Raw genomic sequence first — 13,373 nt, 5'->3', positions numbered from 1 at the left:
GAATTTGTATAAGACACTTAGTTATTTGCAAAAAAACACTTCCACTTTTCGCACTTTCTTTTGAAGCATTTCACGCATTTTTATATACAAGATATTTTTATAAAACACCCAGTAACCATAATAGACATCACACAGAAAGGGAATTCTAGTTACCTCATCCTTTCCCAAGGCTACATCACTGGGGCGGTAGCCCCAGTTGGTGCACACCAAAAGGAGAATTCATTTGGTAAGGGTTATATTCCTAAAGCGCGGCCGAAGGCCGCCTACGCAGAAAGGAGTTCTACGCATAAATACTGTGGACGCAACTCCTATTTTTCGACTCCTATTTTTAGTTTTTTTTTTAGCGAAACGGTGGGTATTCTTTACTTGTTCCTATTCGCCTTTATAATATTCTTACGTGCACACATAATACTCATAATTGCTATTAAACTTATAAAATAATATAACTTATTATATTCGCCTTTATAATATTCTTACGCTTGGAACATCTGGCAACACATCTTGAAACGTATTCTGGCAACACGTAACTCACATCTGCGGCCATCTTCGTTTCGGTGATTGTCCATACTTACACACATACAGTGACGAACAAAAGTATTGGCACAGTGAATTTTTCGCCATATATGCAAAGTTTTTTATTCTAATTTATTTTCGATAATTTTTTATAAAAATATAGTTCATTTTACACCAGAAAACGTAATAATAAAATCTCTAAACTTTGTGCAAAACTCAGGAAAATTCTTTAAATTTGCACACTGATTTGCAACTTTTTATTCAGATTTTTAAAAAAATTCAAAGTATGCAGTTTTATAGCCCATTCAAATTTAGTATAACTAGTGTAAGTTTAAAGTTGCTAGAAAATCGCGTTGATTTTTGGTAATGTTTTTTCACGCAAGTTCTTTCATACTTCAAACTTTCACTTTGTTATACTAAATTTGAATGGGCTATAAAACTGGATACTTAGAATTTTTCTAAAAAATCTGAATAAAAAGTTGCAAATTAGTGTGCAAATTTAATGAATTTTCCTGAGTTTTGCACAAAGTTTAGAGATTTTATTATTATGTTTTCTGGTGTAAAATGAACAATATTTTTATAAAAAATGATCGAAAATAAATTCGAATAAAGAACTTTGCATATATTGCGAAAAATTCACTGTGCCAATACTTCTGTTCGGCACTGTACATACCAATTCGGTTCTCTAAAGGAAAGTAAACAAATTTATAAACGTGTTCCTGATCATTAAATAATGAAGTTAATAAAATATAAAAATAAATAAACGTTCAAAAAGCTTAATTTAGTTGGAATGTGTTGTTTCTGCACACCTGTATTTGTTTGAAATGGTTTGCTATCGTACACTTGTTAGGTGAAATTTTCAACTTTAACAACAAATTTCTCGTAAACTATGAGTTTCCTCGCCGTCAGGTTTTCAGTTTGGTCACGTGTACGACCCCTTCTACCCCCTCAAAAAGGTCATTTAGTTCAAAGCGTGGTGCACTCTCGCGAAGTTTCCGCGGGTCCTAGTCACGGTGGACCTGTCGAAGGCCTTTGACACGGTAAACCACGCGACCTTTTGTCAATACGTCCAGGACTCGTCGCTTCCAGATCGAACGCAACGGAGGATGACCAGCTATCTGTGTGGACGCCAATCATCGGTCGAATTCTGAAACGCCAAGTCCAAGCCGCGTAGGATTAAACAGGGGGCACCCAAGGCGGCGTACTCTCCCTGACACTGTTTAACCTCTACATGGCGAAACTCTCTCCGCCGCCAGCAGGAGTTAAATTGGTGAGCCGATGATTGCACGATTATGGCGACGGGCCCCAATATCGACAGCCTGTGCGGGAAAATCAGCGACTATCTCACCGATCCTGCAAATTTCTTCACTGCCAGGAGCCTCACCATCTCCGTCGCGAAATCCACCGCCACACTGTTCACCACCTAAACATAGGAATTTGGTCTAGAGCTGGACATCCACGTCGATGGCAACACAATACCGACGGTCAACCACCCCAAAATCTTGGGAGTTAGGTTCGACAGCCTATTCCCCTTTCCACCGCACGTCTCAGCCACCTGCAAAAAGATGCGAGCAAGGAACAAAGTCCTCAAGTCACTAGCCGGCAGCACCTGGGGAGACGACAAAGAAACCATACTCACCACGTACAAAGCAATCGGCCGGTCGTTGGCAAACTACGCAGCGCTAGTGTGGCCGGCAGGTACCAGCTGCCATCTCATGTCATCCGAGCATCACCTCGACCAAGAAAGCCAGATGCTGGCGGTGAAAGAGCACAACACGTTGCTATCGAAGCAGTTATCTCTCTCGGCTGAGCCCAGAAGTGACAGACACATGCCCTGCATGCGGGAAAGGTTCCCCACAAGACCCAACACATGCGCCTCTAGTCCACGACCCTGACACCAGAAGCACTATGGACCGCGCCTATCGACGCCGCCCGCTTTCTTGGACTTAGGCTTGCCGAGTCAGAGGACGAAGACGACCCATGACGAAACCTCGGGGATTTAGCACTGCTGTTACAACAACAACACCTCATTATTTGAGGTCAAGCCCTCCTTATTGAGTGCATTGATAGGCTTAACCTCCTGGCGGAGCACAATGTCAGACAACTAATTTGGATACTAGGTCACATAGGTGTTGTTGCTAACGAGAAAGCGGACCGGTTACCCAGAACGGCGGCCGCCTTGTTGTCTATAGGGCCTGAAACCTTCCATGCTATCGGACCTAGCACAATCAAGGAAGAGCTCAGGAAGGAGAGAAACAGACTCAGAGAACAAAACTAGCGTAACACCGAAGATCTATACCAAGCTAAATGTTTACTGGGAGGCTACAACCTTTCAAGGTACAGGGCAATCATAAACCTCCCCAAAGAGAGGTTAAGGATAATAACAGGTCACTGCAGACTAAGAGGTCACCTGCACAAGCTAGGGATCGGGTCGAACGACCTATGTAGTTTCTGCGAGTTGACGGCGGACACTCTTTTGCACCTGCTTCGCGAGTGCGAGGCGGTTGCAAGGAGGTGGAAGAGATACCTAGGCCAACTCTGGGCAAGTGAAGAACTTATACAATCGCTAATATCTGGAGATCTTCCCTTGGGTGGGATGAGGTACTGTGCATGGTTGAGGGCACAATACATCTCTGGATCGCTGTGCATACCTCTATTTCTAGACGTCGATCTATCTAGGTGCGCCTGTTATTCATTTAGAGATTTTTTGCGATCAAAATTGACGATAGCGATTTAGAGAATCTCACTACAGTATAAACATATGCTATGAATTTCCACTCAATTGGTTGAAATCGATAGTAACTTCACAACAAAGAGGCTAACTCTCACTCAAATAGATTTGAGAGTTCAGTTTAGGTTGAAAAGTATAACTGCGGAAAACAGGAATTGCGCCCATTCACTGCAATACTGACATTTTAGGTGTTGTCCCTATTTCCGTAGCGATTTATTTTACTCGCATATCGCCTTAATACTCGCGCCGGGTATTTAAGTTCGGTTTCACCCGAACTTATGAAGTATAAGTTTTTATATACAATTTCGGTTGACGTAAAGCTTTCATTAATTCAAACATTCATTACTTTTTCAATCTTTAATTTTATTTATTTATTTTTTGAAATCTGCAGCTCAATATTGTTGTACGAATAAAATGTGTAAATAGCATACGGAATAACATTATTAAAATTGAATAAGTTTAATATTATACATTGCTGAATAAAAAATTATAGACAGATTTAGAAGTTTCTACATACGTAGCAACTAATAATAAGTAGGTAAATTAAATATTTAACATCCACGAACAAATAAGTTCAAATCAACCACATTAAATATATCGAACGCGTTCTTCAAAAGTATATTACCTAAAATTTACCCATTTCTAAGCACGTGCTTTTTCAACAAATTACAACAAAATATTGTTTTATCTTTAGCTGGAAGATGAATATATGAACTATGAACACTTTTGATACATAATATCAAATATAACTAATTTTGACTTAATTCAGTTTTAAAGAACATATGCGATAGAAATAAATCTGTGTATTCGATCAATACACTTGGAGGCATACGTAAAAAAAAATAATAATCACTTAAAAACTAACACTTCTAGCCGAAACTGCTTTTTGAAAAGAATAACTGAATAACTTAATATTTTAAATCAATTAACATAACCTTCATACCGATATCAGTTCCAAAGTTTATTATTTATTGTTACACTCGAAATTTCGGTACATACTTATAAAAAAAGAAATAAAAGAATAAAAATATATGAAGACATTCAATAACAACAAACATATGATATTACGAAGATTTATCAATTTGCTTGGAGGATTTGATTCTTTCCTTTTCAGATTTGTTAAATTCTTTTCGTTACCCGAGGAAGATGCGGATTAATAAAACTGAGCTTATGTTGTTAGTAATTCTTTGAGTTTCTTTCATTTATTAATTTTTCTCATCCTTTCTTTGCACTCCAGCGGTGTTTGACCAGACCTGGTTGTAACATCACAGTGTTGTCTTTTATTTAAGCAAAATATGTCTTCTGAATTCCGGTTTGAAACAAGAACAAGTTAAAGATAAAACCATTTGAATTGCATAGGAGCAAAAACCATACGAATTCGAAATATGTAAGAAGCGATTTAAAAACAGAATGGATAATGTGATAATGTCCACTTTCATTTAGTCCCTTTTCAGACCCGTCAAGTCTTGAAACAAAGTTTTTTCGCATTCTCTTTTGTGTTTTCTATTTGTTTCCAGACGCGTCAACTTTTATTGAATTCGAGTTCTTGGTTCTTTAAATGGTAAGCAACGAAAAGATCCAAAAAGACAAGAAAACTTGAAACGAATTGACGGTACGGAGGTATCTGTACTCTTCCCCACTCTTCTCACCTCCTTCGCTTTGGAACGAGCAGACTTGAAAGCAAGACTTAAAGTGTCTGAAAGCTGACTTACGTAACGCAACTTGTGGAGTTTAAATTATATAGAGCGTTAAATGTGCAACAGCCTTACGACAGTTAAACTGTCCATTTCCTTAAATACCACGTAATATATTCTTATTAGGAACACTGATAATCCCCCCCTATTATGAATTTTCATACGATAGACGATAAACGCTTGCAAGCGTATCGTATAAAATAAGTTTTCGTATTATGCCCTACAAGAACAGTGATAGTCATTTGATTGATCATGTGATACTCACTGGTGATGGAGATCTCAGTCAAGTACTTCTATCAACTTTTTAAGAGCAATGTGCAAAACGTGATGTAAACATTTGTGTACATGTGATCTTCCGTCTTCCTCCAACTTATGGCTTTATTTAGTGGTCTCTTTTTAACCAACGCAAAATTTGCAAATGCGTTAGTAAGATAAATGAGAATGTGTTAGTTTCCATCACACAATTCTTTTAGAGTGGTTTCCACACGCCCGATAGATGTACTATTGTGAATGACAGTGGTATTTGTTTACCATTTGTTGTGAATTTGAATGAAACAGCTGTTCTTGTCTAGCTAAAACATTTTCAAAGCAAGCAATTTGAACTTAAAAGGCACCGAAACTTCCCATAAGCCATACAAAATTAAGACAAAACATGTTTCTTTCAACCTCAATTGCGTTTTATCTAAACTCAAATGAACAAATTGATGAAACTCTCATAGAGGCTACAGTAAGAAGGCAATTGAGAGATGCTTTCAATCCTCTGGAGGTGAACTCGATAATGTAAGTAACTGGAATAAGTTTTATTTGTTAATTATTAAAAAAATTCTTTAGATTTCAGAGAAACTTTCGACTTTCAAAAGAAGCTGTTATATACATACATATGTATGTATGTTCTAACAGAAGTGGAGATCGACTTGCGCGGACGTAAAAAAAGCCGTCCTCACAAATATATTAAAGGCTTTCATAACTCTAAGATTTCTTGCTTAGGGATAATACCAACAGAGTGTTGGCAATAAGGCGTTACTTGGATTAGCAAAACCTACGGTTTCTATTGTGTTTAAAAAAATGTGCATACTTCAAACCGAATTTATCAATAAACTAGTGCTCGGAAATTCGAAATCTTTGTTTTAAATGAAAAGTTAAATCCTTTGGCTACATGTGTAATTTAGATTCGGGTCACGCGTTTGGGCACAACAATCCAAAGTCATTGTACAAATACCTAAACCGCACCCCTCGGAGAAGTAATACGCTCAAGTCGATGTTTTGTTCTCGCAATTTTCGGCCCGAAAAATTTCAATATTTTGTTCAGATCGTTTCCATAAATTCATGTTGTTATCCATTTTAATACTTACATTATTTTATTTTTGTTAAATTGTATCGTATCGTATACAAATGGACAACCGCATGCAAGGGTATGGAATTTAACAGCTGATACGATAGCTGCCGTATGACAATACCAAATTCAATGCTATACGATAAACGGTAGCTATCGAATTTCATACGCTAGAATTTAATTCGTAATACTGCACAACAGAATGCAAGCGTTTATCGTGTATCGTATGGATTCATAATAGGAGGGAATAAGAACGGTCTATATTTTATATATCAAAGATAATATATGTATATGTATACTACAAACTAACATAGGCCAAGTATGAACATAATATGTTCACGTGTCTCGAAAAAATGATGCCATGAAACTGCGATCATAAACATGAAGTATTTTCTCTCAATTCTTCTACAGAGAATGGTGCTTATTATTTAAAATGACACAATAAATAAAGGAAATCCTAGATAAAATTTAATATCACCATTTTTGAAATGACAACTTTGACATGGGAAAGAATTGCATTCTACGTAAGCGTATGATTTTTGTTAAAAATATGGATTTTGCAAAACAAAAATAAAATAATAAATTTAATGCTTTCGAAGGCTAACAACCTTGAGACACACACTGTGCATTTTTGTTGTAAGCTTTCCTGCAGTTTCTCAATTGTTAATAAAATACTCATGGGCCACATAACGAAGAGTACGCTATTTAATGTCACCATTTTCTGAGACAAAATATCTTGAAAGTCTAGACGATCATTCACAATATATTTGTATTTCATATTCAACTATATTTTGATTAAAATCAAAACTTTGAGAAATATTTTATAATTTAAGGCTTAACAATAAAAGCTTTACCGTATTTTATAAACATATATTTTCTTATAACTTAGATCCCTTTGTATGTACATATTTTACACTCCTGGATTTATTAACTGCCTTTTGTGTGGTATTCGTAATTAGACGATAGCAGAAACACATTACTCACTTTGTGCCGAAGGTAATCTTTCATCACTAGAGTTAACTTTGACTACAACTTCCGGCGGCCCTTCTTGAAATGTGTTGAATTGCGAAAGAACTTGTACTAATGCAGCCAATGAACTATCAGGAATGTTTGACAAATCTGAAAAATGGAAGAAAAATATACGAAATTGTTTTTATATGCGTTTAATGAATCAGAAATATATAATAATGTGCAAGTTTGGAAATTCCGAAAAATCCCGTTGATTTTTTATATATTAAGTAAAATGGCTGAAAACTATCGAATGTGTTCGGAAAAAATTATGTCTATAGTAAAGCAATCATACAAGTAAATAATATATTTCGAGATTGGTGTGTGATGAGTTTTGGTTGGGAATACTTTAATCCAAACTTAAGTTTGGTTTCCATCTACATAAAAAAAAAAATAAAATTAATTAAATAAGTAAGAATACATATTTTCAAATAAGGATGCCACCCATCTAAAAATCGAACATAATTTATCTTCTTATGTATAAATATTTAAAATTGTCTGTTCACCGCTTATAAATTTTGAACCGCATCACGAAAATTAGCATAGCATTGGTGCTACCCCCGAGCTGGTGATCAGTATGATTAGCGCAATGGATGAAGCTGCCACCTACTCTTTAAATTAAATACAAAATTAATTAAGATACTATGCATATCAAGTGATAGGCATTTAAGTTAAGAAAGTTGTAATATAAAGTAGTTTTTGGAATGAATAATACGGCTTTCCCACGCCACCCCAATTACGTACTTCACTCTTTCGTTCGTAATTCGCACTCCAATTACCCTTCGAGTTACGTAATTCGCCATACAAAATTTTGAGAACGAATTACCTCATTTGTTGGTAATTCAGATCGAATTACTATGCGAATTACGAACAAATCGCTGCTGTCTCTAATTTTAATTGGAAATTTATCGAAACCAGTTCACAAATCAAAACTAACACTTTTTCTGAGTACCTAAAGTAAAGTTAATAAAGAAATTTATAAACTTTTAGCAATAACTTACATTTTGCGTTAACTTTGTAGTGAAGAAAAAAAATACACAGAGAAAGAGAACTGTCAAATCGAATTAAGAATGTGTCGCCTATAGACTCGAAAACAACTGAACCGATCTGAACTCCAGATATCTTTTAAAACCGTATTTACAGTGTGATTTCATTCACATGCAAGTCATGTATTAGCCACGTGAAAGGAAATATTGTACACAGTTTATTTGAAAATAATCACGATAGGTGGCGTCGGAGTCGAGAATTATCGTAAAACCGTACTTGAAGTCCAATTAGGTTGAAATTCCCAACAAATATTACCCTCATAAATAAGGGGGTATTTTTTAAGCGGGGATCACACGATTTATACATTTGTACATACCGTGTGCTCCCTGCTTTAGAAAGAATTGCACAGCCCCACGAAAAAGTGCCATGTCCTTTTGACAGGAATATCCTACCCCCATGTGTTTTGGTACCCTTAACACGAATCTGAAGTCCGTTTTGCTCCAACATGTCAGGATTTTGTTCTATTATTTGTCACTGTAGTCGACATATCTCTACAAATTCTAATTACAGCCCGCTTCGATTTAAATTCAGAGCCTTTGTATATTATCCATGCACCTAACCAAAGAGAAATGCTCTTTTTTAAAATTGGCTGATAGATGTCGCTGGAGTCAAGATATCTATAAAAAATTTAATTTACTCGACAAGTACTATTGAGGTCGGACTTATTCAAATTCAGAACTATCTATTGTTTGAAAGGCCATTACTAGTCCGCCTTCGTTTTAAAAACAATAAAATAAAATAAGTAGTGTTACCTATCACAAATACTGATAGCTATTCCTTACCGAGGGTTTTTTGAACTAAATCCATGTGAATCGAATTTAAAATATTTGCTGATCCTATATTGCACGGCCAAGTTGTCATCATTGATTCTGCTGAATACATAAATTCACTAGAGTTGCCAAACTCTCGAACATTCTCTTACATCCCCACAAAATGATAAGGAGTTGGCACTCGGCGAGCGGCAAAAGAAAATTTATTCCCACGACAGCCGGTTCTACGTACCTGAATGACTCTGGTTTTACCCGACCAAGGGCTGTTGTTTTGGACCTAACCCCGTTTAGATCGGCGATACCCCTCAATCATTTCATGCCATGGAGAAATACCCTGCAACCAGATTTCTGCACACCCTTCTTCTCGGGGCGGGCATTGAGCCTAACCCTGGACCAGGAACATACTTCTGCTGTGTTTGCCAGAGACAACTCCATCCGAACTCCACTCCCGCTAGGTGCATTCCTGCAACGGATGGAGTCTCTCTGCTGAATACATAAATTCACTAGAGTTGCCAAACTCTCGAACATTCTCTTACATCCCCACAAAATGATAAGGAGTTGGCACTCGGCGAGCGGCAAAAGAAAATTTATTCCCACGACAGCCGGTTCTACGTACCTGAATGACTCTGGTTTTACCCGACCAAGGGCTGTTGTTTTGGACCTAACCCCGTTTAGATCGGCGATACCCCTCAATCATTTCATGCCATGGAGAAATACCCTGCAACCAGATTTCTGAACACCCTTCTTCTCGGGGCGGGCATTGAGCCTAACCCTGGACCAGGAACATACTTCTGCTGTGTCTGCCAGAGACAACTCCATCCGAACTCCACTCCCGCTAGGTGCATTCCTGCAACGGATGGAGTCTCCTAAGAACCTGTTCTGGCCTTAGGTCTCACAGGGAGTGGACCACAAGCTTTGTGGCCTCCTGTTGCTCAAGCAAAACGGCACAACCAGCCTCCACGGCAACCCGCTCGCTCAAGGCGCAGGTGCAAACTAACACCCAAAGAGCCTGCACGGCTCCAAGAACATCCCCTTAGCAACAGCAAACCTTACCACCCCCCAAACCACCACACCAATTGACCAGCCACTACAACTGGCATGTGCGAGCCAATCAGCAACTCCTGGTTGCCCACAGTATCTCTGGTCTACGCCCCACACACGAGTGGACAACTACCGCGTCCCCTGCTGCAGAGCACTACATCGCACCCACTACTGCCACCCACCACCAGGCAGCAACAGCAACAGCGTAGGGCGTAACAGGCCCAAGATAGACCCCACACGTCCCTCACCCCCCGTATACGCGAGCAGCCTCCCAAGGCATACGAAACTCTTACAACTGAACTGCAACGGACTCCAGAGCGAGATTGAAAAGATAGTATTCTTCATGGATCGGATTGGCATATTGATACTTGCGGTCCAAGAAGTGAAGTTGCACAGCAACTCAACTCTGTTGAGTTTCGCCGCCTACAATGTGCACCGTAAAGATCGCTATCGAGATAATGGCGGATGATTAGCGTTCATCCTACACCACACAGTAGTATAGTCTTATCGAAGAAGACATCGACCCGAGGGACCCCACCCTAGAATGTCAGGGCATAGCTGTTCGGTCAGGCTATGTCGAGCTCGAAATATTTAACGCGTATATACTCCCCGTCGCCTGCTTCACGGCAGGATATCACCCTGACATAGGTGCGCCACTCAGAACGACGACGCCCCCATCAGGATTGTGGGCATCTGCGGCAGCTCGCCAGACCTAACAATTGCTGGTCTGATAAATAGCATATCGTGGCGACCTATGCTAAGGCTGGCATCAGACTATCTGCCAATAATCATTTCGATCAATAAGTCCACTGAATTTGCACCCGCGGAACACCGAACCTATACCAGCTTTAACATACATAGCTGAATGGAACGGCTTCGCGGACGTTAACGAGGGCAGCTTCGCCGCCCTTCCCACACCCTCAGATATACACGCTGGCGAATACCAGTTCCGCAGAGTAGTCACTGCCGCTGAGGCTCGGTTCAAACCATCCGGATGCATCGCGGTAATTCGCTCAAATTTCCCGGCTGAAGCAGCTGTACTAGCAAATGAGTGTGACCGCCTACGCCAGGTTGATCCCGGTGATCCTCGCCTGAAGAACCTTAATTTGGATATTCGGCAACTGGTAAATCAGCACAAGCGGAAAAGTGGGAAGAGCACTTGAAGTCCTGTAACTTCGCTTCTGGTGTGAGTAAGCTCTTATCAACCGTGAGGTTCTGGTCCAACTCGGCGAAGCGCGACGACAGTATTTTATCCGGCAGTTTGCACTGCATCCTTCGGTAGACAAGGCCAAACGTCGAGTGACCAGGAGGATGCACACTAGGGTGGTCCAAAAATGTATGGGAGAAAAGTAAAATCGGAAATTTAATGCTAATGCAAATAATAATTTTTAACGCTTCTTTTTGTATATTTGATTTTTTTTGGGATTTTTCGGCGACCCTTAAAAAATTTTTAAAATTAAAAAATGTTTAAATGAACAATTGGGTATTATTCTCTGAAGTCTTTCGAAGAGAAGCAGAGTTTTTAGATTGAAAAATTTTGATTTTCATGGATTCTATGCCATTTCTACGAAAAGTCTTTTTTCCCCCATACAAAATACATGGGAAACTTTGAGCGCTTTGAGTGACCTCTAAATATATATTGATTTTAAAATTAAAAAAAACGGGTATACTTTTTTCGGTATAGAACAATCCTAGGGGGTGAGAGCATTAAATTTCCGACTTTACTTTTTTTTGGACCACCCTAATGCACACACTGCCCAAAAACAGTGCACAACTACAAAGCCATTGGAGCCGACGGACTCTGCATACATTTTGGAAACGAGAGAGTAGCATACCTAACGGAGGCCCTCAACCTGTCAATGGCCACTCTCATGATTCCTGATGTGTGGAAATCAAGGAGTGGTCCCACTGCTGAAACCGGGGAAACCTACCAATATAGGATCATTCCCACGACAGCCGGTTCTATGTACCGGAATGACTCGGGTTTTACCCGACCAAGGACTGTTGTTTCGGCGATCTAACCCCGTTTAGGTCGGCGGAGTATCTCAGAAGTTGTTCGTCCATAGGGCTACATTCGCTACGTTTTCTTCTACTCAAACGAGTCAAACCCAGGGCCAGAAACCTACACCTGCTGTGTATGCCACAGACGACTACACCACAATTCCACCTCAGTCAAGTGCAATGCTTGCGAGAGGTGGAGTCACCTCAGAGCCTGCTCAGGACTACGGACACATCGGCAGTGGACCACGTCTTTTGTGTCCCCCTGCTGCTTAAACAGAGCAGCCTCCAACTCCCAGTCCACCTGAGCAGCCCCACACAAACACCACAGTACAACAACATAACATAATAGACCACACCACAACTGCTACAGACCACAGAACACACTCAACCGCACCACCACCCACACGCCGCCGCCAACAACTCCTGATTCCTCCTACAATCTGCACGGTATGTCAGACCAGGATATTCCGTAATGTGACATCAGTCAAGTGCAACACCTGCCTTGGCTGGTGCCACTTTAGGGCATGCTCAGGTCTGCGTACCACGCGAGATTGGCCGAGGAACTTCGAGGGCCCGTGTTGCGCTGCTCGGTCGCAGACCTCAACTGCGACGCCTCCCGCCACCACCACAGGGCGGCAACCATCACAGCAGCGCACACAGCCACCGGCGGTAAGAACACACACATCCCTTACACCCCACATCACAACACGTCTCTCCAACCACATGAAGCTCCTTCAATTTAACTGCAACGGGCTACAGAGCAAGATTGAGGATATAACCGTATTCATGCGTCGGCATGGTATATTGACAGCTGCGGTCCAAGAGAAAAAGTTGCACAGCAATTCAACTCTGTTGAATTGTGCCGGGTACAACGTGCACCGCCGAGATCGCGAGCGAGATAATGGTGTTGGCTTAGCGTTCATCACGCACCACACCGTGCAGTATCGTCTTATCGAAGCAGACATCGACCGCAGGGATACCACCCTAGAATGTCAGGGCATCGCTATCCGGTCAGGCGATGTCGAGCTCGAAATATTTAACATATACATACCCCCTGTCACCTGCTGCCCGGCAGGATATCACCCTGATATAGGTGCGCTCCTCAGAGGTGAAAACCGTATGGTAGTAGGTGACTTTAATGCGCACCACGATCTTTGGCACTCAAGGCTGTCAAACGATTGTAGCGGAACAGACTTGGCTGAGCAGATAGACGATTCGACATTCTGCACAATGAA

At 40.3% G+C, this 13,373-nt stretch overlaps 1 protein-coding gene across 6 annotated transcripts in view; it reads right to left on the bottom strand.

The window, feature by feature from the left end:
* Positions 1-5,331: 5,331 nt before the first annotated feature.
* Wnk (Wnk kinase) overlaps positions 5,332-13,373 on the bottom strand; it is a 202,527-nt gene continuing 194,485 nt past the window's right edge. For all 6 annotated transcript variants that reach the window (XM_017609208.1, XM_017609210.1, XM_017609212.1 and 3 more), the window contains one exon: positions 5,332-7,390. In XM_017609208.1, the coding sequence (XP_017464697.1) occupies positions 7,248-7,390 (143 nt within the window). In that variant the 3' untranslated portion in view covers positions 5,332-7,247. The remainder of the gene's footprint in view (positions 7,391-13,373) is intronic.

Source organism: Rhagoletis zephyria, unplaced genomic scaffold (assembly GCF_001687245.7).
Source record: "Rhagoletis zephyria isolate East Lansing unplaced genomic scaffold, Rhagoletis_zephyria_1.1 Rzeph_scaffold_00202, whole genome shotgun sequence".
NCBI classification, from domain to species: Eukaryota; Metazoa; Arthropoda; class Insecta; order Diptera; family Tephritidae; genus Rhagoletis; species Rhagoletis zephyria.
This window is presented reverse-complemented; position numbering and strand designations above follow the sequence as displayed.